This window comes from Staurois parvus, unplaced genomic scaffold (assembly GCF_062004578.1).
Source record: "Staurois parvus isolate SC_StPar_1 unplaced genomic scaffold, SC_StPar_1.0 ptg000618l, whole genome shotgun sequence".
Taxonomy (NCBI): Eukaryota; Metazoa; Chordata; class Amphibia; order Anura; family Ranidae; genus Staurois; species Staurois parvus.
The window spans coordinates 1,973,534-1,999,742 of NW_028318414.1; the positions used below are offsets into that span (position 1 = coordinate 1,973,534).

The 26,209-nt window shown below is 42.3% G+C and overlaps 1 protein-coding gene across 2 annotated transcripts in view; it reads right to left on the reverse strand.

The window, feature by feature from the left end:
- The window catches only part of ACOT12 (acyl-CoA thioesterase 12), a 131,717-nt gene that overhangs the window by 33,612 nt on the left and 71,896 nt on the right, over window positions 1-26,209 (reverse strand). For both annotated transcript variants that reach the window (XM_089693228.1, XM_089693227.1), the window contains 2 exons: window positions 23,618-23,701; window positions 135-268 (listed from right to left, as the gene is read on the reverse strand). In XM_089693228.1, the coding sequence (XP_089549354.1) occupies window positions 135-268; window positions 23,618-23,701 (218 nt within the window). The remainder of the gene's footprint in view (window positions 1-134; window positions 269-23,617; window positions 23,702-26,209) is intronic.

The following is a 26,209-nucleotide window of genomic DNA, read 5'->3' on the forward strand; positions in this document are numbered from 1 at the left end:
TTTTTTATAAAAGAGTGTGCTTTTTTTGAAAATGTACAGTATATTGTGATATGTCAAGAATTTACTCATGCAGACTTTTTAAAAGGTACTGACAAGTTCACATAAAACAACCCAACAAAGTTTGTTATGCTTACAAGTAGTGCACATCCCAATGTGGTCGCAGCCCAAGGTCAGACAGCAGTAAATAAGCCTGACTTGCATGTACCTTCACTTGCATTTCTACTTTTATTGATAGCATATCATTTTCTTCATGTGTAAATACTTTAACCTGAAAAGAAAAAAAACATCTAAGTGAAACTTCCAAATGTGTCTTATTTACACTGTAAGAAAAAAAAGCCTGAAGGTAATTTTACTGTTAAAAAAAAGGAAGCAGAAGAGAAGCTCCATGCACACCTGCAGCTCCAAAACCGCTACAAAAAACGCTGGATAAAAAAGAAATTAGCGATTTTTCGACTGCATTTTTGCAGTGTTTAGGAATGTTTTCAAAAAAGTGTTTAGGAACACTATTGTTTTTAGGAAGTGGTGGCCACCGGCATCCTTAGCAACCAGCAGGTTGTCAAGGAGCAGTCTGGCGAACTGGCCGCTGTGTCCTTAACAACAGAGCTGTGAGCTGAATGTAAACAAAACAATTACCTGCAATGAAAGCTTCTGAAAGGGAAAAAAAAAAACAAAACAAAAAACTGTAAGGGGGGGGGGGGGTTTCCCCCCAATCCATACCATGCCCTTCGGGTCTGGAATGGATTTTAAGGGGACCCCAACAACAAAATGTAAAAAAGAATATGGTGTGGTCCCTTCCCCTCCAAATCCATAACAGACCCTTAGGGAACACAGAGTGACGTCACCGGGTGGCCCCCCCTTAGTTTATTTAGTGGAGGGAGGCGACAGAACTGCATGAGCCAGCGTCAGGTTTAGACTATGTGTTTTTTTTTTATTTTTTTAGATTTTCTGGGGTCAGCGGCATTCATTGTGATTTACGCAGGATTTACTTTGGAGGATATTGTTTTTGTTTTTTGTATTTTTTAATAAAAGACTCATCAGAAACTGTTTGTGTTTTTATTGATTTTTAACAGTTTTTTTGGTGAATAAGTAGGGGTTTATACCCCACCCTCATCCACATTGGAGGGGGCAGGATTTGGGGGCAACGCAGTCCCCCACAACCACTGCCCAGGGTTGTGGGGAAGAGGCCCTTGTCCCCATCAACATGGGGAGAATGTGCTTTGGGGAGGCGGGGGGGGGGATCACCCTTACTCCAAAGCCCCCACCCATGTTAAGGGCATGTGGCCTAGTATGGTTCAGCAGGGAGGCACTTGCTCGTTTCCCCCTTCTGTCCTTGCCTGCCAGGCTGCATGCTCAGATAAGGATCTGGTATGGATTTTGGGGGGCCTCCGCATTTTTCAAAGACATTTTGGTGTGGGGTTCTCCTTAAAACTTATACCAGATCCTGAAGGGCCTGGTATGGATTAAGGGGGACCCCACACTTTTTCTAAAATGTTTATTGCCAATTCATTTGTTTACAGTGGGGAGTCGGTTGCCAAGGACGTGGCAGCGGTGGCCGGCTTGCCGGCATGCTCCTTAACAACCAGCTAGTCACAGAAAAAAAAAAAAAGCTGGAACTGGCATTTAGGAGCGTTTAAGGAGCCTTCAGAATTTCTCTGCTGGCAAATTGCTCCCAAAAACACAAAAAAAGCTTCTTCTTTTTTCTGCTCCTAGAAGCTGAAAAAATGCTTTTATTTTGAATAGTGTACATGGACACATAGGGTAACTCCATTTGCCTCTAGGGGTAGAGAAAAAAATGCTCATAAGTAGCTGCTAGGAGCTTAAAAATAAGCTAGTGTGCATGGAGCCTAAAACTACAAGTCTGCAGTAGAACCAAAAAACAACGTGTTTACATTAATATTGTTAAAAGGTCGCTATAAAGGGCCCACTCACACGGGCACAGCCATGCATCTCCCATACAGCGGTTTCAGGTATCCCAGTTTCGGTGCCCCATTCATTTACGTAAATCGGGACACAGGGCGGCAAGGTCACAGCTGCGGTGTCCTAATATAACATGTGGGTGCGGGTCCCTGATTGCATACAGGGTGTGTTCGAGGACCCACGCCTATCTGCATGTTATATTAGGACACAGCGGCTATCTGTGCATCTGCACCTCCCAATAGGAATGAATAGGATGCTGGCATGAGGATGCTCGCAATAGCTGTGCATCCCTGTGCTGGTATAAGATGGCCCTGCATCCCATGTGAATGGGCCCTAAGACTGCATTCACCCTTAAGCTGAGTGTCTTTGGTCATTTTGCAGGCTTTTTTATGAGCAATTGTACAGGTGTTTTTGTGGGCATTGAAGCTTGAGCATGTTATTTAATTATTCTTAGGCAATGGAAAGCTAGTTACTAGGATGAAAAAAAAAACAAAACATGTGACGTGTATTATTGTGCTTTATTTGCGCAGATGTTCACATGTTTTTCGGGTGTTTCCATTGAACATCGGGGTCAAAAATGTTTGAAGCTTGAAGCTCAAAAGAAGCTCATGTACTTTTTAGAGCTACAAGCTGCAAGTGACACTACTCAGGTGTGAAAAGCCAAAAATACACAGAACTTTGGATCCAAAACGCTCATGTGTGAATAGGGCCATATAGAATGTGGTGTAAATCCAACACACACACACACGCTCAAACATATGACCAGAACCTGCAATGCACAACAAAAGCCTCTTGACTGGATGAAATCCAAATCCAATCCAAAATGCTAATTCTGCACACAGCAATCGCCCTCAGTGTAACTTTTATTTTGAGTACATGTAACAATTTCCAACAATCATAAAGATGTATTCCAGTCTTGCATGGCATTAGTTATGGTTACGACTGCTCCTAACTATGCTGAATGTAAAAATCCCAGGTATTCATTCTGATGACATCAACTACAGTCAGGTCCATAAATATTGGGACATGGACACAATTCTAACATTTTTGGCTCTATACACCACCACAAAGGATTTGAAATGAAACAAACAAGATGTGCTTTAACTGCAGATTGTCAGCTTTAATTTGAGGGTATTTACATCCAAATCAGGTGAACGGTGTAGGAATTACAACAGTTTGCATATGTGCCTCCCACTTGTTAAGAGACGAAAAGTAATGGGACAGAATAATAATCATAAATCAAACTTTCACCTTTTAATACTTGGTTGCAAATCCTTTGCAGTCAATTACAGCCTGAAGTCTGGAACGCATAGACATCACCAGACGCTGCGTTTCATCCCTGGTGATGCTCTGCCAGGCCTCTACTGCAACTGTCTTCAGTTCCTGCTTGTTCTTGAGGCATTTTCCCTTCAGTTTTGTCTTCAGCAAGTGAAATGCATGCTCAATCGGATTCAGGTCAGGTGATTGACTTGGCCATTGCATAACATTCCACTTCTTTCCCTTAAAAAACTCTTTGGTTACTTTTGCAGTATGCTTTGGGTCATTGTCCATCTACACTGTGAAGTGGCGTCCAATGAGTTCTGAAGCATTTGGCTGAATATGAGCAGATAATATTGCCCGAAACACTTCAGAATTAATCCTGCTGCTTTTGTCAGCAGTCACATCATCAATAAATACAAGAGAACCAGTTCCATTGGCAGCCATACATGCCCACGCCATGACACTACCACCACCATGCTTCACTGATGAGGTGGTATGCTTAGGATCATGAGCAGTTCCTTTCCTTCTCCATACTCTTCTCTTCCAATCACTCTGGTACAAGTTGATCTTGGTCTCATCTGTCCATAGGATGTTGTTCCAGAACTGTGAAGGCTTTTTTAGATGTCGTTCAGCAAACTCTAATCTGGCCTTCCTGTTTTTGAGGCTCACCAATGGTTTACATCTTGTGGTGAACCCTCTGTATTCACTCTGGTGAAGTCTTCTCTTGATTGGTGACTTTGACACACATACACCTACCTCCTGGAGAGTGTTCTTGATCTGGCCAACTGTTGTGAAGGGTGTTTTCTTCACCAGGAAAATAATTCTTCAGTCATCCACCACAGTTGTTTTCCGTGGTCTTCCGGGTCTTTTGGTGTTGCTGAGCTCACCGGTGCGTTCCGTCTTTTTAAGAATGTTCCAAACAGTTGTTTTGGCCACGCCTAATGTTTTTGCTATCTCTTTGATGGGTTTGTTTTGTTTTTTCAGCCTAATGATGGCTTGCTTCACTGATAGTGACAGCTCTTTGGATCTCATCTTGAGAGTTGACAGCAACAGATTCCAAATGCAAATAGCACACTTGAAATGAACTCTGGAACTTTTATCTGCTCATTGTAATTGGGATAATGATGGAATAACACACACCTGGCCATGGACCAGCTGAGAAGCCAACTGTCCCATTACTTTTGGTCCCTTAACAAGTGGGAGGCACATATGCAAACTGTTGTAATTCCTACACCGTTCACCTGATTTGGATGTAAATACCCTCAAATTAAAGCTGACAGTCTGCAGTTAAAGCACATCTTGTTCGTTTCATTTCAAATCCATTGTGGTGATGTATAGAGCCAAAAATGTTAGAATTGTGTCCATGTCCCAATATTTATGGACCTGACTGTATATAGTTCTATAAAAGCTTTTTGCACAGTCCCCCGAATTTGGCCATGCCCCGCTAATGCATTTCACCCAGATTGGGCATAATCGTAGATGCACCTCTACAACAGTGTTGATTTTGAAGTCAAATTCCAATTTAGTATTAGTCAGTCTTTTGACTAAAATGCCATTTTAGTTTTAGTCATATTTTAGTTATCTGACTTGTTTTAGTTTCAGTCGTATTTTAGTTGACCAAAATAGTATTAATTTATGAAAATATTTTCGTTGACAAAATTAACACCGATGTGCAAGCCCAATATGGATGAAACATATCAGTGGGGCATGGGCAAGGGTGTGGACTGCACAGAAGCTGGTGGTTTCAGAATTCATGTTATGGTTGGAGTAATCAAAATACTGTTTTGTTTTTTTCGGGGTTTTTTCTACATTAGAGTTAGTGTGGAGTGGAACATGCTCCTTTCAGGGACTTCCACTGTATACAGAAGTCGAGTTGAACAGTTGTGCACAGGAGGCTTGGAGCCCCCTGTGCACAACATTTAAATACTTCTGTATGAATACTGTACATTGTTACAAGTATCTGGAATACAAATTACACTAAAGAAGATTGCAATGTGTCAGCTTATCACTTTCTACTCCAGGCCGTAGATAATTTTTTTTTTTTGGGGGGGGGGGGGGTTCAGCCTTGGGCACCCAGAGCACAATAATTTGACTGCACACCTTCTATGCTGTGACAAACTGTAGGTGTTGCAAATTGCACTTACAATCCGAGAGGATTAAAAACGTGACCCTACTAAGTGTATATACAGCAACATATGGCTTAGTCCTTGTACTCAAAAAATGTGCTTTAAAAACTGTGCTACAATCAGGAGTCTAACAAACATGTACAAACTTCAGCACATTGATTTTTTATATATGAAACTCTACCATTATATATGCTTTTCTGCACACAGCCAACCGTGAAGAAGAACTTAATTACCAGTGACCACCGAGCAACCACCATCTGTACAATTCAGCATAAATAGTGCAAGGGTCAGGTGTATGTCATATAAAGCCCAGCATATGCAATCCCCTTTAGGCAGATCTCTACTGGTGGCAGCAAGAAGTATGAAGCAAATAAGGTGGCTGAAGGCCTCTCACCACACGGATGCTGCAGATGTCCTCCCAATGGGGATCAATCTCACACAGGGCCGGTGCAAGGATTTTTGTCTACACAGGTGAAGGTGCATTTTGCTGCCTCCATCTCGCCCCTGTCCTTCTGCCCCACCCCCCAATCCTCTGTGAGCATGACAGTAGGGGGGCAGGGTGACAGAAGGGGGCACTGTGATGGAGGGGACAGTGTGAATGAAGGGGGGCAGGGCAATTGGAGAGGGGCACTGTGAGAAGTGGGGTGACCTGTGAGGGAGAGGAGCAGTTTGAAACAAAGGGGGCAGGGCAATTGGAGAGGGGGCACTGTGAGAGGTGGGAGGCAGGGTGACAGGTGGGGGGCACTGTGAGAGGTGGTGGGCAGGGGGACAGTTGGAGGGGAGTAGGGTGACAGGAGGGGAGCAGTGACAAGAGGGGGCAGGGTGAGAAGAGCAGTACTGGGACAAGTCCACCTAGTGCCCAGGACAAGGATGCAGAATTGCACCTTCTCCCCCACTGTTAATTCATGCCAAAGAATGGGTCTCCTGTCCCGTGTCCATTCTTTGCCCCCTTGTTCTGCTGTGCTCAGGGCGGCTTCCCCTTCTGCCCACCCCTTGTCCCGGCCCTGGAGAAGAGGGAGGTACTGTGAGACAAGGGGGCACTGCGAGAGGATGTGAATGGAGGACAACACCTGTACACACACTAAAGTTGGGCACTGTGTATTCCTCCAGAACCAGGAATCTGCTTTGGCAAAGAATGTGCTGTGGCAGACTAAACAGGTGGGAGTGGCCTCAGGACAGGAAGGGACGCTTACCTTACCCGGCAGAAGCTGCCTGGAACCAAGAAATGGGAGCCGGAGTTGAGGGGGGTAGAGCGGTCTGTCGCTGCATAGTATATCATTGGTCCAGCAACCAATGACTACCTTTCTCTGTCTTCTACGGCAATCAGAACCCTCCTGTGGCAGACTGCTTGCTGCTGAGGCTGGTGCTCTGGTATCCAGAGACGGTGTGCACAGGCTTCTAGACTTTTCCTGATTTTCTTTCATTTCTACTGGGGCAAAATGCTTTCTTCTTTCCTCCCTCACCTTCCTGATCCCTGCAGAAGCTTCACTGCTTTCAGTGCTCTGGTGTTCAGACGTCTCCCCACATCACAAGCACCACTCCGTCCTGCACCCACGCTAGACAGGAAGTCAATGGGTAGCTGAATGTGCGTACCCCTGAAGATGTGCTGTCGCACGAAACGCTTTGGGTGGAGCCTCATTGCTGACGTCACGCCGCCGAGGAGCGGCGGCCATCTTGGTACATGTTTTAATTTCCCTTGATTTTAATTACTCCACGTGGATGAAAGTTTTTATGTTTGATACATGATTTGAAATAAATACTACACTATATAAGCTCCTTTTGGCTCCTGTGGCTGAGCCGATTTCCCCCCAGGATCATAGGACAGCTGCCCCAATGGATGGATGGTTGGAGCCGCAGGATTACATCCGGAGCGGTCAGTAGACCACTGCACCCCCAGATGTGTGATATAAACAAATGCGCATTAATATTTTCTGTCTGGTAAGTGCACATCCGTCCCAAGGGTGGATTCCTTTCATGAATTTCTGCACATCTGCACAATAATGCACAATAATTGCGCATTTGCACTTGGAATAATTACCCTTCCAATAAGGATATTAGCAGTTTTTACTGCCTGCTGAATTACATTTACAGTTGTGACAGACGCACCTTGACGCACTTCTCTGCACATTGTTGATTTATGTTTCATGTGTTTATAGCACTGCACTTATACCTTTTAAGTTGATATTGGGACTGTTGCCGATATCCAGAGTGCTTGCAGCTATTCTTAGATCATTAATTCTACTATTTTAATAATTATACACTTCATAATTTAGCGCTCACTTTTATACTATTTAAATGGGTAGCTGAAGCTGCATAAGCCCCTCCCTCCTGACATCACCCTCCGCTTTCCTGTATCCCGCCTGTCGCAAACGTGCGCACCAGAGGCAGGCACGGCCCTCCATTTTGTTACGAGTTGTCCATGTTCTCCCCTCATTCCCCCCCCTCCCTCTCTGAGAGGCACAGTGACATTTGGCCAGTGTGTGTGTGTGTGTGTGTATTAGGAGTGTCACAGGAGGCCAGAGCCCAGCAGGGGGCTAGGAGCTATAAAATTCCCAAGGGAGCTGGGGCCTAGCTGTCCAAAGAACCTGTGCAATTTAACACCTCATAAAAAGATAACGAAGCCTTCCCAGGAGTTCAAAAGACATTCCAAGGAAGCACGACCAGATAACCTTTTTAAAAATTCATTTTTCTCCTATGTCTCATATCTTGGAATATGAGAGACATGCAGAAAAACCAGGCAGATCATCAGATTGGCCATGAAGAGACGAACAGTTTGATAGGTCACTCTCCTTGTCTTGAATACATAGGAAAGCAGAAAAGTAGATCTCGTGAACCATTCAGTGTAGAATTTCATAATTCATATCTAATCAATCCTCCTACGTGTCTGCATAATAATCTACCCGCGGGTGGAGTGTCACTTGTGCATATGAAGAGTTATGAGCCAAAATATGAACTACACGAGATTTTGGCTCTAGTTTAGGCCTACGCCCAGACCTTCCCGCCCTAAACAGGGTATTGGTCCTTGACTTCAGAGACACCCCCTGCTGGGGAACTACAAATTGGGTGTTAGGCCTAAGAAGAAAAGGTTGAAGAAGAAATTTTAACATCAGAACCACCTGGGGAGACCCGTACCCTTTCGCTCTGAAACTTGATCTGCAAACCCAAGGCTGATGGGCAAGTACGTTAACCCTTTAACCTCCTTTTACCTCTTTGCTGTTGTTCTCTGTGTATGTATATATATATATATATATATATATATATATATATATATATATATATGTGTTACATCTTTTTTCTGTAAATATGTTTATTGCACCCTTTTTGACCTTTTAGTAATAAATCTTTCCTTCTGAAAGTGTTGAACTGTTTCTATAGCTCTTCATTGCAATTTACGAATTCCTGCCTCTAAAAAGAGCGCTACTGTGTTTGTTTAACCCTCTGTATAACCGGCCTGCAGTGACCGTGTTATACAGATGATTATCTCAACCATTATAGTGTTATAGCTGATATTGCCGAGTTTCCTCTTTCTCTGTACAAAAAGGAGGTGGTGGCAGTGTGAAGGGTTAATTGCGTAATTAACCTGACCCAGTAACTATCGCTCAGGCTGCAGGTACATAGATTGTGATCCAATTAGTTGGAAAATCGTTGTGCAGGGTGCAGCTGGGTGTGGCATTGTTACGCAGGTGACATTGTGGTTTTAGATTGGCTAGTCCTTCGGTCACGAGTTTGGTGAGAAGGGCTGGGGTCTGACGCCGCGTTCGTCCCATATTGGTGGCAGCGATCGTGGGATTGTCACATATTGGTGGCAGTGTCACATATTGGTGGCAGTGATCTTGCATCCGTCACACTGGCCTGTTTTGCATAGTAAACTAACAAGCCGGGACTGACAGGTATTACAGCATGGAAGTCTACAGTAGTCTGCTGTAGCTGCTGCGCCTTTTTGCTATTGACAGGTGCTCTTGGGGGGTATGACCCCCCTGACCCCCCCTTTATCTACTCCCGTTTCTATTTAAATTATTCTAGATACGATGTAACAATTTTCAAAAAGAATACAGAAGAGTTTCAGCCTTAGTCATAGCCATAGCCAGCAGGGATCATAGCCATAACTATGGGTGTGTAAGGCTTAATGTGTCAGCATTATTACTGGAAATCCTTACACATATCTGGAACAAATTGCATTGAAGGAGAAGTGTGTGGTGGCTTATCACTTTCTGTTTAGCTGTAATAGTAATAAGAACTGTAACAAAAAAACAGAAGTAACAAATAGAAATAGAGAAGTGATAGTACCAGAAGTGATCATGAGCAATAGTAATAATAGTACATTATGGTGACCTACAGTTTTCAAGCCTTACTTTTTTTGTAATTAACTAGTCTCCTTTCCTGCAGAGCAGGAATTTCTGAAAAAAGCGAGAAGTCTTTATCCTAATACATCTGCATCAGTGACTCGTGGTCCTGAAGCAAAAGGTGGCTGTATGATAGCTCAGCAACTAGAATTTTCAAAAAGAATGGTCAGCAGTGGGAGTTCCTTTTTTCCTTGATGACAGGTTTACTTTATTGCCACCCTGTCTACAAAGCCTATTTTATGGAGTGAGAATGTAATGGGGGGAGTGATACAAAATCCAGAAGAGATGAAACTGGGCAGCAAAGGAAGGATCTCACAGGGGAGAACAACTTTAAAATACTCCATGTAAAGGGTCCTAGCATTACCATATTTCTGCTATTTTAGTTGACATTAGTTGTATCGACTGAGCTCACAGCTGCAATTTAAAGCTTAACTCCAGAAAACCAGTTGAATGCACAGATGAGCGGTTTTAGCATTCAGAGGATTTATAATTCTGCCCACTAGGCATTGAGATTTACTGTATACAGACCTGTTTAGTGGTGAAAGGACCTGATTTTTCTCTGCTGCAGTGAATTTACACTTACAGGTCTCCTCCCTACCCCAGCCTATGTCTGGGCCAGAGGCGACTCTCTAAATAGGCAAATGCGGTGGCTGAGAGGCCTCTGTGAGCACAAGGCCTTAGGCAACCACCTAATTTGCCTACCTCAGCCGCTGGAAAGTGAAAGTGATGCAGCAGTTCCATAGCTGCTGATCACTTTCACGGAGTAATGGGCGCAGTGCCTACCCCTCCCACTGGCACCCTCCCCTTCTCATAGTTCCCAGGATCTCCGCTCCAGAGCCTAGTTCTAACATGAAAGCAGTGAAACCGGAAGCGATGTCACTTCCAGTTTCAGATGCACCCTTCCTGGTCAGTACAGCCAGGGGACATGGCTTGGTTAGATGGTGTGAAGGGCAGGAGAGACATTTGGGTCTATTAGACCCCCATGTCTCCATAAAGAGTACTGGTCATCTGCTGCTTTCATAGGGATTTATTAACCCTTTGTGATGGCAATCAAGTAAAAATAAATAATAAAAAGTTAATATTTTATAATTGTAATTTTTAAATTGTAAAAAATTGCCACAACCCCCACTGCTCTGCACACCTGTGCAAATGCAAGCCTAGGGTGTACACGCGTATGTAAACGACGGTCACACCGTACGTGGGACATATCACCGTGAATGTCAGAATGAGAACAATTTTAGCACAGGAGCTCTGAATTAACTCTAAATTGATGAGCTGTAAAGGCTTTTAAAGCGTCGCCTATGGTGATGTTTGGGTACCATAGCTGTTGGAGATGTCGCAGGTGCACGCAATTGTAAGACATGGAATGTTTGGTATCTATTTACTTGATGCAACCTCATCTTATACATTTTAACCAAAAATGGGTATTTTATTGTGTGCTTTTGCACTAAAATTCATTTATTTGTGTTTAATAAACAGTTGCCCAAATATCATGTGACATAAAAATGTGCAAATATAATCTTTTTTATTCTACAGGGCTTCTGCTCTCAGAAAATATATAATATTCTGGGGGTTGAAGTAATTTTATTGCCATAAATTTAGATTTTTGCATGTATGTGAACAAAAAAAATGCTCTGGAGCCGAACTGGTTAACGCTGCTGTGCGCAGGCAACGTTAAGAGCCCTGTCTCACTTAAGCAGGCCTTGCGGCAGCCGATAAGCTGTTTTGCAGTGTGACTATTTCAGAGGTGACAGGACACCTTAACGCTGTTGTGCCCTGTCACACTCGCCTCTTGCGTAACCCAAGACTTCTGGAGCTCCGCTGCCAGCCAATGAGGAGTGACGTTGCGTCCACGTATGTCACCCCTCCCATCCACCGCATGAAGATCTCAATCTGGGAAGGCCTGCTGCGTAGCTGACGAATCTGTGTGAGTGGGGCCTCATGTCTAAGTTTTGCCTAAGGCCTCACAAAGCCTAGAGCAGTGGTTCTCAACCTTCCTAATGCCATGACCCTTTAATACAGTTCCTCATGTTGTGGTGACCCCCAACCATAAAATTATTTACCCAGTAATTATAATTCATGAGTGTCGTTTTACCTCCAATACTGCTGCTTTTAACAGAGTAGCTGCTCTCTACACAGCAGCTGCTCTCTACACATCGGAAATATGTGTTTTCTGATGGTCTTATGGGTCGCGACCCACAGGTTGAGAACCACTGGCCTAGAGCCACCTCTGGACTGGACAGTAAAAAGACTTCTCTCTGTCACTTCTCTCTCCTCCAATCAGCAATTCCTTGTTTGAACATGAGCACTGCAACATGTGGCTGGCTCCTTGTATTGCCTCTGTTCTGCTGTACAGGGGATAGTATGGAATTGATATCAGGTCAAATTAAGGTTTCTAAATTGCTTGCAGTTAAAAAAAAAAAAAAGAAAAAAAAGTGTGTTAATCAATATAAAGATGCTTTAATGTTTCTTTTATAGCTGTCTCAAGTTTGCCTTTAACATAAGTTCTGTGTTTGGCTCAGGCAACTGCAAGTAAAAATGTATGAAAACCAGAAGACTAATCTCACTATATGAAGCATGTATGGACAGAGGTTAAATCCATGGACTTATCAAATACAGGAGGCTAGAGACATACAGTGGATATAAAAGTCTACACACCCCTGTTAAAAGGTCAGGTTTCTGTGATGTAAAAAAAAAGACAAACATAAAATCATTTCAGAACTTTTTCCACCTTTGATGTGACCTATAAACTGTACAACTCAATTGAAAAACAAACTGAAATCTTTTGGAGGGGGGGGGACTAAAATAATGTGGTTGCATAAGTGTGCACACCCTCTTAACTGGGGATGTAGCTGTGTTCAGAATTAAACAATCACATTCAAAATCATTTTAAATAGGAGTCAGTACACACCTTGAAAAAAAAAAGAAAAATAAGCTGCACACCTAGTAGGCTAACCTCAAATAAAGTTTATCGTACACCAATCACAAAAATAGACATTGGAGCTATGACATACAATCCAACATCAAAGAGCGCACCACCCCCTCGAAAGAAAAAAAAAGGGACTCTCCAATAGGGACAGAAAGGATGGAACAATATCCACTGGGACTATCCTACCCCAATGGTGAACATCTATGAGCCAACCCCTACCACCTCCCACCCTACTAACCACTCCCAACCCCCAAACCCACAAAGCACCCCCCCCCCAGATGGAAGACCCACCCGTCCTATCACCCCCCTCACAACAGGAGGGAAAAGAGCTGAGGGGAATTACACCAGCCCACTGACAGCCCCAACCCCCGCTAGATGGACACCTATAACAACTACACACCGGGGGCTCCTGGGATAGAACAACAATATACAGTGTAATTATACTAAACATGCAGCCATGTGATGCACAGGTGCTCAGCAATAAGATAATATGCAACCTAAAAAGCTTGCTAGGCTATAACCGATAACCAAAAGAGGTAACAATATCTGCAAAAGTCAGTATACAAGGCAATAGCCTCAGAGACTGAAAAACCTCTTATATGGCCAATGCCAGATGGAAGGAGGCAATAATGATGGTAATGCAGCTGAGAGCAATCTACCCAGAGTCAGTTGGAGTATATGGCACTTATGCAGCCTGCTGGGATGGATCGGTGATCAGACACACAAGATGTTGCAATCATGGGATAAGAGTAGAGACTTAACTTGCAGTCCAATGCTGTAATGAACAGTGGCCAGCCTGTGTAATAAAATATACTGGAAAATTATATCAGCGACATAAACGTGTGTAACTAGTCCAGCCTGTGCAACTGCACAGCTGATGTGACTAAAGTAGCAACACAGGGTCGCCAGTACTCACAGTCCAGGTGGGACCCCAGGGTCCTGTAGAGGCTTAGGCTGAGATATCGGTGGGACCTCTAAGTCCAGCTGGAGTTCCTGCCATCACTCCATAAGTGGCTGCTGATCCTCAGATATGGGGAGACAACCAAAGTATGGGTATCCTTACTGTAGGAGTCCACAGATGCACCACAGTATCTGGAGATGGCATGCGAATGCCGGGTTGAGAGGGGGGGTACGCGCCACGCTTTATCCCACCCACTTCCGGGACTTCTTCAGAGCTACTGGTTGTACAGGTTGTCAGTCAATACTTCTATGTCACCAAAAGTATCCACCCTTAATCTACTTAAAAGGATCTCTACATTAAACGACAACCTGTCATCCATTTAACATCAAGGGGATAGGAGCATAGAGGGAACAAAAGACAAAATTGGAAAAGAGAATAGATCATGACAACACCTTAATCAAAGAATTATACAACCTGTTCCAAATTATTATGCAAATTCTATTTAAGTGTCACAAAGATTAAATATTTTGTTTTTCAGTTTAACTCATGGCTGGCATTGTGTCTCAGGGCTCTTTTGATCACTGAAAATCTCAGACACCTTTGATAATTAGATTGGCAGATGAGCCAAATTTAAGGAAAAACTACTAAAAGGAGGGTGTTCCACATTATTAAGCAGAGCACCATTTTCAAGCAATATGAGGAAGAAAAAGGATCTCTCTGCTGCCGAAAAGAGTGAAATAGCTCAATGCCTTGGACGAGGTATGAAAACATTAGATATTTCATGAAACCTTAACCTTAGAGAGTCACTGAGCTCAACTGATGCAGGGCAGCTGAGCATTTGTAATCCGCTGGATTGCAGGCCATTCCGGTTGCACCGGGCAACGACTACCACGAACATGTGGCACTATTAAGAGATTTGTGGCTGATTCAGAGCACAGACCGGTTCGTGCAGATAAAGGCACATTGATTGAGGAAGATTTCTGCCATTTCCATGTTCAGACCAAGAGAACAGCTGCTAAAATACCATTACATAGCAGCAAACAGATATTTGAAGCTGCTGGTGCCTCTGGAGTCCAACGGACATCAAGGTGTAGAATCCTCCAGAGTCTTGCAACTGTGCATAAACCTTCTATTCGGCCAGCACTAACCAATGCTCACAAGCAGAAATGGCTGCATTGGGCAGAGAAATGGCTGCATTGGGCAGAAAAATACATAAAGACTAATTTTCAAACAGTCCTGTTCACTGATGAGTGCCGTGCAACCCTGGATGGTCCAGATGGGTGGAGTAGTGGATGGTTGGTGGACAGCTACCCTGTTCCAACAAGGCTGCGACGTCAGCAAGGCAGTGGTGGAGTCATGTTTTGGGCCAGAATCATGGGAACAGAGCTGGTCGGCCCCTTTAGGGTCCCCGAAGGTGTAAAGATGACCTCTGCAAAGTATGTGAAGTTTATGACTGACCACTTTCTTCCCTGGTACAGAAGGAAGAACTATGCTTTCGTAATAAAATCATCTTCATGCATGGCAATGCACCATCTCATGCTGCAAAGAATACCTCTGCATCAATGGCTGCTATGGGGATAAAAGGAGAGAAAGTCATGGTGTGGCCTCCATCCTCCCCTGACCTCAATCCTATTGAGAACCTTTGGAGCATCCTCAAGCAAAAGATCTATGAGGGTGGGAGGCAAATTACATCCAAACAGCGGCTCTGGGAGGCTATTCTGACATCTTGCAAACAAATTCAAGCAGAAACTGTCCAAAAACTCACAAGTTCAATGGATGCAAGACTTGTGAAGCTGCTATCAAATAAGGGGTCCTATGTTAAAATGTAACGTGACCTGTTCAAATGTTTAAAAAGTTAAAATGTTGTAAAAAGTTTGATTGAAATAGCTTTTGATTTCAGTAAATATGCTGCAAACACAACAAATGACAATTTTCAGTTCTTTACAACCTATAAAAAGTGTTTTGAAACTTACGGTCCGTAATAATTTGGAACAGTGCATTGTAAGTTTTTTATGTTAAAAAAAAATACTGTTATCATTAGGAGGTTTGTTCAATAAAATTTGAATTGTACTCTTAATAGTTGATAACATGAGAATTATGCTGACTGTTATTTACATCAATTATTTAGGTAAATGAGAAAAAAATAATTTGCATAATTTGGAACAGGGTGTATATACATAAAAATAATAATATAATATAAATTCTATAAAATTGTAAACCAATAGATATGCATATCCAACAGGCGCTGTCCATGGTAAGAGATAGCAATACATACCCCACATGAACCAGCTCATTAGGAAACAGTTGGGTGAGACTCCCGGCAAGAAGTTGACCACAGAGGTGGACTGACCATTTGGAAACTTGGGCACTGCCCGAGGGCCCAGGGTCAGTAGGGGGCCCCATGAGATGCCCCTGGTACCTTTTTCATAGGCTTTTTTGAGTTTTGAGGACACAGGGGCCCCATGATCCCATATTGCCCAGGGGCCCCATGAGTTGTCAGTCTGCCCCTGGTTGACCACATAATGTCCCAAATAGTACTTGAAGTGGCAGTCTATGATACACAGAAATCAGTATAGACAACCATCCTTATCCCTTTATATGAGACCTAATGGAGGTTAGAGCGCTAACCAAGCATAGGCGGATCAAAGAAAACACTGCAGGGACAGACCACTATTAAGTCCTTTGGGGATAATAGATTCCAACAGAAAGATCCACATGCCTTCTTTCTAGAGGAGTATCTTATCTCTATCTCCTCTTCTTTCAGATAATTGTAATTTAAAAATAACCATACATTTTAACCACTCAGTAGATCCACCATGTTCATCTCTGAAATGTATAGCCACTGGTGATTTGTCATCAGCAGTGGAAATGCTAGTAAGATGTTCACCCATCCGTTTTCTAAATTCCTTTTGCGTATTACCAATATAGATTTTGCCACAAGGGCATATAATTTGATAGATGACAAAGCTAGAAGAGCAGTTAACAAATGAACTGATTTGGTATTTCTGAGTTTTATTCGAATTTTCAAAAATTTTAGTTTTTACCACATATTTACAGATGCTGCAATGTCCACATGGGTACATGCCCACTGTTGGCATAATAACAGATAAACTAGTGTTCATTTTTTTGGTGGGAATGTACTCACTGTGGACCAAGGAATCACCAATAGTTGGAGGTCTCCTGGCTATTAAATTGGGCCTAGGACCTAGAATTACCTTTAGCCTACCACCCAACAATAATAAATGCCAATGTCTGTCCAATACAGATCACAACCGATCCCAGTGGATACCATATGTGGTAACGCTTCTTTTGTCTTCACGATTCTGTATGGATTTTGGGCATGCACCTTGCTTATTTAGGACATCCTCCCTACTTCGATGCCATGCCTTATATTTGCCATCCTTAACTACAGAGTTAGGGTATCCTCTGGCTTTAAATCTATTACCTAAATGGATAGTTTTCTCATGAAATTCTCTAGGATCCGAGCAATTCCTCCCAATCCTAACGAACTGTCCTGTGGGGTCCCTCTAATCAAATGCCAGGGGTGATGGCTGTTGGCATGAAGGAGGGCATTGTCCGCTGTTGGCTTTCTGAAAGTTTTTGTGGTCAGTGTAGATGTAGACTTGCTAACTAGCAAGTCCAAGAACTCAATCTGATAAGGATCTACTTTATATGTAAGGAAAAGGTTTCATCCTTCCTATTGAGTTCAATAATGAAATTCTCAAACTTTTCCACAGTGCCCCTCCATACCACCAGCACATCATCGATGTACCGAACCCATAGTAGTACATGTAGGTCAAAGGCCACTTTGGTGTAGACGTCTTCCCTTTCCCACCATCCTAAATGTAGACATGCATAAGATGGTGCACATGCAGCTCCCATTGCAACTCCTCTAATTTGGCGGAAATACTTCTTATCAAAGATAAAGAAGTTTTAAGTAAGTATCAATTTGCGTAATTCAACAAGAAACCCATAATGAGGACCTGCCAATGGATGGCGAACATCAATACATTGAGCAACTGCGTGTATCCCAGTCGCATGAGGGATGGACAAGTTAAGAAATTCAACATCTATACCAGCTAGAATACAATCTTTTGGGGGGTTTGGTGGGTGGTTGGGAGTGGTTGGCTCATAGAGGTTCACCATCGGGGTAGGATAGTCCCAGTGGATATTGTTCCATCCTTTATGTCTGTATTGGAGGGTCCCTTTTTTTCCAGGGGGTGGCGCCCCACGTGTTGTTGGATTGTATGTCGTAACTCCGATGTCTGTTTTTGTGATTGGTGTACAATAAACTTTGAAGTTAGCCTACTAGGTGTGCAGCCTATTTTCTTTTTTTCCTTTGTTTTTTGATAGTTGGCTAGGTGGCACCCTTCTAGATACTCTGGTGGCACCTCATCTATACTCTAAACACTGTATGTGGACTCCCCAGCTTTCCTTCCCCCCCCCCCCTTTCCCCGTTTTTTTATATTATGCCTTTGGTCTTTGCATCTCTAGCTTGTGGTTGAGTCCACTTTTGTTTTGATTCCTTTACATCGGAGATATTGACACTATCCTGTGTGCATGTGCGCCATTCCCTGGGTTTCGGCCCCTCACTGTGTCATCCAGTGATTTTTAAGGGAGTGGGGTGTCTCCCCCACCTCCCTTGGTGCCTTTTCCCTTCTCCCCTCCCCTGCCTCCTCCCCCTCCTTTATATCCCCTTTGCCTCTCCCCTCACACCCTTCCCTTGTTACCCCACGGTTATCGGGAGAGATGGGAGGGAGTTCCCTGCCCATGACCTTTTGAGTTGATGGGAAGTAGACGATAGGAGGCAATACCTTGTATCTGTGGATACCCGTTATGGGTGATATGTATTTATAGGTGATACCCATTTATCTTTGCTGGCGCTGTCCGTACTTGGTGTCATTCGTGGCTTTTCGTATAGATGATAAAGTTGATAATGAAATTAGAGCAGTATTCTGTAGGAATGAACAGAATACATCAGTAAGACAGAATGAATTTAAACAGCTATTTAGGAAGCACAGTAATTTAACTCTTAAACATCTTAAAAGAAAGTGGAATATTATTTCCCTTGAGGTATATATGGAATCAAAGTTGATTCCACGTGGATTACGTGAAAGAGTTATCCCAGCGGAACATCTACATAATGACTGCTTTCTCAATAGATGGAAAGAGGAAGCGGTCAAACATGGATTATTTTTAGTAAAACCTAATATAGAGGAAGAAAAAATACAACTAGCTGAGCTAGAAGAGCAGTTGCAGAACAGTATTAAATTAATTGTTGAGCATCAAGACCTTGGGGAATTTAGCAAATTTAATAATGGACTATGGAAAGAGTTTCAAGAGTTTCAAAAAGAACAAAAAGCAGGGAAACAAAAAAAAGTTCCAAAGGGATCTTGCTGATTTTGAGAGCGGCCAGATCTTTGATTTACGCGGGTGGAGAGGTAGAAGTAGATCGAGGAACAGATTTGGCAGGCACAGTAAAGATAGAAGTCGCTCTGGCTCAGTTAAAAACACCAATAAAATCGGTCTCTTTTTTAGGGACACCTCAGGGTGGAGTGAATAGAGAGGAACAGGAAGGAACAAGAAGAGAAAGTGAAAAAGATATAGAAAAATGCGGAACTACAGAACGGAAGGATCAGAATTAATCCAATATGCAAATCTTTATTTCCCAGGACAACAAACGGAATACTAATTGAAAAGAGGAAACCTAAATGCCATTAATTTGACTGCTTTCCCACTGGGACCTGATCATCTATCATTACTCTATAAAAGCCTCGACTTTTCACCATGCCACAAGGGCAATATATTTGAGATCTATAAAGATACATGTCTATTTTTAAGACGTGTGAATTTTAAATTGATGTTCTTTGGTAAAAGAACAGACCCTGTGAAAACCCAACAACCCCTAGCGGGGGGCATACGGCCTTAATGAGGAAGAGATTATCAATTTCCTTGAGGCGAATACTTGGATTGACTCCAACCTCCTTGAACCCAAACTCCTTCAGGTCTAGCCAACAAATCCACTTTAATCCCTAGTTTTGGTACAATTAGATATCGCTAACTACTTCTTTAGTCAGTGACTGTTGAGATACCAGCAAATGATTGTGAATGAATTGAACAGACTACAGGTAATTTGATGTCGGGGAAATGACTAGCCCTGAAGGAATTGGGAAAGTTACCTGGATGTATTGTTAAACCTAGTGATAAAGGAAGTAATTTTGTTATATGGCAGGACAAAGATTACATGGATGAAATCTAAAACAACTACTTGATACAGCCTGTTATGAAAAATGTAGTAGTAACCCCTTCCCGAATCTTGTTGGTTAAATTAACTATCGGATTGATAGAGCATATGAAGTGGGACTGCTCACCAAAAAAGAAAGAATACCAATACCTCCATGTGGAGTTACATTCTATGTCACTCCTAAAGTACATAAGGACATCAAACGAGCCTACGGGAATACCTATTGTTTCTGGGCTAGATAGTCCCCTGGAACGATTAAGTAAATATGTTGATCAGTGAATTAAATATCTTGTGAAGGAACTTCCCTCCTTTGTCCTTGACTTGACCGATATTCTATGCAGACATTCTGATCTATCTATTCCCGAGGATTGTATTCTGGCTGGTATAGATGTCGAATCCTTTTACTCATCCATCCCTCTTGTGACTGGGATACATGCAGTTGCCCAATGGGTTGATATTCACCATCCATTGGGCAGCACAGTGGCTAAATGGTTAGCACTTCGGCCTGGCAGTACTGGGGTCGTTGGTTCAAATCCCAACCACAGCACCACCTGCCTTGAGTGTTCTCCCTGTGCCTGCATGGGTTTCCTCCAGGTACTCCAGTTTCCTCCCACACTCCAAAGACATGCTGGTAGGTTAATTGGCTCCTGTTTAAATTAGCCCTAGCATGTGTATGTATGAATGTAAGTTAGGGCCCTTAGATTGTACACTCCTTGAGGGTTAGGGACTGATGTGAATGTACAATATATATGTAAAGCGCTGCGTAAATTGCCGGCGCTATACAAGTACCTGAAATAAATAAAAATCCATTGGCAGGTCCTCAATGAGTTTCTTGTTGAATTACTCGAATTGATACTTATTAACAACTTCTTTATCTTTGATAAGAAGTATTTCTGCCAAACTAGAGAAGTTGCAATGGGAGCTGCATGTGCACCATCTTATGCATGTCTACATTTAGGATGGTGGGAAAGGGAATACATCTACACTAAAGTGGCCTTTGACCTACATGTACTACTATGGGTTCGGTACATCGATGATGTGCTGGTGGTATGGAGGGGCACTGTGGAATAGTTTGAGAATTTCATTATCGAACTCAATAGGAATGTTAAAAACATTTTCCTTACATATAAAGTAGATCCTTATCAGATTGAGTTCTTGGACTTGCTAGTTAGCAAGTCTACATCTACACTGACCACATAAACTTTCAGAAAGCCAACTGTGGGCAACGCCCTCCTTCATGCCACCAGCCATCACCCCTGGCATTCGATTAGAGGAATCCCCACAGGACAGTTCCTTAAGATTCAGAGGAATTGCGCAGATCCTAGAGAATTTCATGAGGAAGCTATTCATTTAGGTAAGAGATTTAAAGCCAGAGGGTACCCTAACTCTGTAGCTAGGGATGGCAAACATAAGGTATGGCAGCGAAGTAGGGAGGATATCCTGAATAAGCAAGGTGCATGCTCAAAATCCATACAGAATTGTGAAGACAAAATAGATATTGTTACCACATATGGTACCCACTGGGATCGGTTGCAATTTGTATTGGACAGACATTGGCATATATTACTGTTGGATGGTAGGCTAAAGGAAATTCTAGGTCCTAGACCCAACATAATAGCCAGGAGAGCTCCAACTATCGGTGATGCCTTGGTCCACAGTGAGTACAATCCCATCAAAAACACTAGTTTATATCTTTTATTAACCCAACAGTGGGCATGTACCCCTGTGGACATTGCAGCATCTGTAAATATGTGGTAAAAACAAACATTTTTGAAAATTCGAATAAAACTCAGAAATACCAAATCCGTTCATTTGTTAACTGCTCTTCTATGTTTGTCATCTATCAGATTACATGCCCTTGTGGCAAAATCTATATTGGTAATACGCGAAGGAAATTTAGAAAACGGATGGGTGAACATCTTACTAGCATTTCCACTGCTGATGACAAATTACCAGTGGCTATACATTTCAGAGATGAACATGGTGGATCTACTCAGGGGTTAAAATGTATGGTTATTTTTAAATAACAATTATCTGAAAGAAGAGGAGATAGAGATAAGATACTCCTCCAGAAAGAAGGCATGTGGATCTTTCTGTTGGAATCTATTATCCCCAAAGGACTTAATAGTGATCTGTCCCTGCAATGTTTTCTTTGATCCGCCTATGCATGGTTAGAGCTTTACCCTCCATTAGGTATCATATAAAGGGATAAGGATGGTTGTCTATACTGATTTGTCTTTGTGTCTCAGACTGCCACTTCAAGTACTATTTGGGACATTATCTATGTGGTCAACTTCTTGCCGTCAGTTTTACCTGTCTCCTAATGAGCTGGTTCATGTGGGGCTAGCATTTATTTGGTTACCCTTTACTTTAGATATATCTCTTGCCACGGGCTTCACCTGGTGCAGACACCGCCTGTTGGATATGCAAATCTATTGGTTTGCATATTTTATATAATTTATATTATTTTTATGTATATATAATTCTTTATGATTAGGGTAGTGTCATGATCTATTCGCTTTAATAGTTTTGGCTTTTGTTCCCTCTATGCTCCTATCCTCTTGATGTTAAATGGATGACAGGTTGTCATTTAATGTACAGATCCCTTTAAGTAGATGTGGAGTGTTTTTGCAAGAAAGTTCTGAAATGATTTAGCTTTGTCTCATTTTTTTAGATCACATAAACCTGACATTTTAATAGGGGTGTGTAGACTTTTTTTATTCACTGTATGTCTCTAGCCTCCTGTATTTGCTAAATCCATGGATTATGGCTAATAATAAAAATAATTGTGCCTTTATTTTCTTCTCTAAGCCCTACAGAGAACAGTTCAAAGCTGTTCACAGGGTCATTGCATTTCAAATGCAATCAATCAGAACACAGTATCCATATGCAAGGCTAGATTTACCTCTACAGCCTGTAGGCCCACAATCTTTGGTGTCTATGGGTATATGCTTACTACGCCTAATAAGAAAACAAGCCATCATCATATCCATATTATATAATAATAATATTATACACACAAACACTTGCACTTTAAATTTTCTTTACTAGAGAATATATTTTTTTTATACACTGGTATGATTAGCTAAACTATATACCTTCTACATAGTATAGTTGTTTCTTAGTTGCAGACACAAATAATTCTAATTGTACATCAGTTTTCGTTTTGTCTATTTAGTAACAGTATGAAAAACAAACACTAGAGGGCAGTGGTGCATTAACTAAAATGACAAACTCTTGGTCCAAAGCTTTCCAGACACCTATTATTGTAGAACGCCCCAAATAATTTTAATAAACAACATAAAATGTCTCCAATTATATTACAAGTAAGGGTAGTTTAGAGAAAACCTGACATATCTGGAATGCTGAAAGAGTATTCCAAATGTAGAAACACTCAAAGAATGTTTGCTAACCCCCCAAAGAATATTCATTTAACTTTTCTCACTCTGAGTACATCCAGTACTTTGTGTATGATAATATGTCCCAATAATTGTTACTTTTATCTGTAAGACCATTTTCAATGCTATAATAAGGCCCGTGGTATATGCACTAGCGATGATCATTTTTACCTGGCAAAACTAATGATTTTATATCAATGAATTACCAATAATTGCCGTATTGTGACCAGTCTTGATCCGGTTTGCTCACCAAAGTCTGCATTCAACACCCTATGAAGATTTTAACTTAAAATCCTAATTTGCAATGTCATTATCTGTACCTGCCATAGAGCCACTTTAGTGGTTACATGTTCTCGGCAAGTGCTCAAAATATTTTTTAGTAAAACTGGGTATTACAAACAATAACAGTGATGGATGCAGTAAAACGCGTGTAGGGTTTACATGCAGCAGTAATAAAAGCAAAAAACAAAAGCTGCTTTCAAATTTAAGGAAAACTTACAGTCCGCGCTGTGCTGCTTAGTTCCCATCCATCAATGGCAGCAAGAAAGGTCAGTGTGGCAACATTATTATAACCAAGATATGCCTGGGGCAGAACAAAAACAAAACAGTAAAACAGTCCGAATTTGCCATGACTCCCATTTGTCTATTCATTTTCTTTTCAGCAGAATGCATAACTGATTCAAATTAAAAACAACATAAATGTCAGATTATTTCTAAGAATGTATAATTAAGATTCGGAACTTATTATTATTTACAATTTAAATAGCTCCATCTTATGTCTCGCTGTAGAATGCAGATATGAAAACATTTTTTTTTTTGCAAAATGAACATATATAGCTGCATAACAGAGTACATTATGGGGCGGTTCACACCATATAAACACAGTCTGGGTGCGTTTCTGCATGTGTGTTTTTGATGTGTTCTGGTGCATTTTTGTTGCATTACGGTGTATTTTTTCCCCCTTTCTTCTTCACCTTAAATAAGGACGTGTGTTCCAGTGTGCATTTGATGTGTTTTATCGCATTCCACTACAGTTTAGTGCAAAAAACAAATTATTATTATTATAATACAGTATTTATAAAGCGCCAATAGTTTGCTCAGCGCTGTACATTACAAAGGGGGACAGAACATGTGACAGAACAACAACAATACAATGCAAAACATGAGGGGATCGAGGGCCCTGCTCTTTTGAGCTTACAATCTAGGATCGAGCTTACAATCAAATGCATCATGTTCTTTTTTTTTTCCTGGAACTGGAGCACACTGGAAATGACCACACTGGTGTGAACTATATAACCTACTATCTATGCGTTTTTGATGCAGAAAAAACCCCAAAAACACACTGGACTGCATGTGGTGTGAACCGGCCCTCAAGGAAAGCTCTGCACTTGAGAAAAAACTTTGGAATTATGTTATAAATCTGCATACCAGAGTACATAAAAAGAAAGCTCTGCACCTACAAGTGTGCAAACTAGAGCACTGAAAAGAGAAAAATCATGAAAGTGAGTTCAAAAAAAGAGAAGGCCATGTGCTCAAAGGTGAGACTTGGGGAAGTATTGCAATATGAGTGGATGTATATGAAGGGCCCCTGGCTATGATCCTACCTTCCACGATTTTCTGTTCTTTTCAGCTGAACTTTTGGCATTATAGACCTTCATTAAACATTATGAATTAAAGCGGAATTCCAGTCAAATTGTAACTAAGCCTAAATCTACTCCCACCCCCAATTCTAAGCCTATTCTATCTACCCTGTAAAAAGAAAAGATGACTACACTTACCTATTCTGAAACCACCCTGGCCCGGTTACATGATTGAGTCCCAGCGTTGGCTTCAGTGTAGAGGACAGGCAGCGTCATTGGATGCAAAGCCATATGTTTACTATGGGGCATTCGCTGTCAGCTGTCCATTTTCTACACTGAAGTCAGCGCTGGAAGCTGGTCATGTGATTGGACCGGAGCAGCTTCAGGATAGGTAAATATAAGCATCTTTTCTTTTGCAGGTTAGATAGAATAGTCTTAGAATGGGCATGAGAGTAGATTTAGGCTTAGTTAGAATTTGATTGGAATTCCACTTTGTGTAGCACTATATAGGTATATGGCATGCCCAACTTGAATTGCAGTGGCACAGTCTCTTAATAAATCAATAGGAAAGTCTCCTATTAAATCAATAGCACAGTCATGTCTAAGTGAACGCTCTTCAGATCCCAGCTAGGAAATGCCCATCCACCTGGCTGTCCTTTGAAGAGTACTCTGGAGCAAGAGATTCCAAGATAGGCATACAGCACTGTCCCAGGGAGAACTGGTTAAGTATTGCATCCAGCAGCACTCTCTCCTATTGGCCCCAGGGGTGTAGAGGTACTCACACTGTCCTTGTGTCCTGTAGCTCTGGGTAAACTGAGTTCAGGCTTCTCACTGAGTCAGTTTCTGTCCCCGCTTGCAGGATGTACTTTCCTGGTGGACTGTAAGGTAGTAGAGCCTTCTCTGTCAGCTTCCTTTCCTGCAACCTCCAGCCTGAAGGTAGCCCCCCTTGCCGGGGTCTCCTTCCAGGCTACACAGCAACAGCTTCAGTAATCCATCTCCCACACGACTCCAGACCCCTGCTAGGATGGCTCTTTACATCCAGGGGCAGTCTGCCACACTACCAGGGCCTCCATCCTGGGATTGATCACACTCACATGAATATGCAGATCTAGGTCCCCACCCCTCCCACCCACTGGCTTCTGGAAGTTTACATGGACCTCCAGAACCAGGTGGAGGCGATAGAGGCCCAAGCTGCTGTGTCATCCAGCCTAACCTGGTCTGACCTGAACTTGACCCCCACTTAGACATGCTCACTTAAACTAGTGAGTGATCCAGAAATTTTGCCTGCTGGAGAACCCCAGTTAGCTTCCCTTGGAGGCACATGGCAGTTCCAGACAGTGGAATGAAATAAGTTATATGAAAGCCTATCCAGCTGCCGCCCTGTGAACACAAGGCTAGACCCTCTGGAAAACAATACACAGAATTCCCCATAGGCCATACTCCTTGAACCCAGTACAGAAACCTCTATTTTAGAATTGAAACTTCTGGCAGAGTGTGTGTCCCCCACTGTA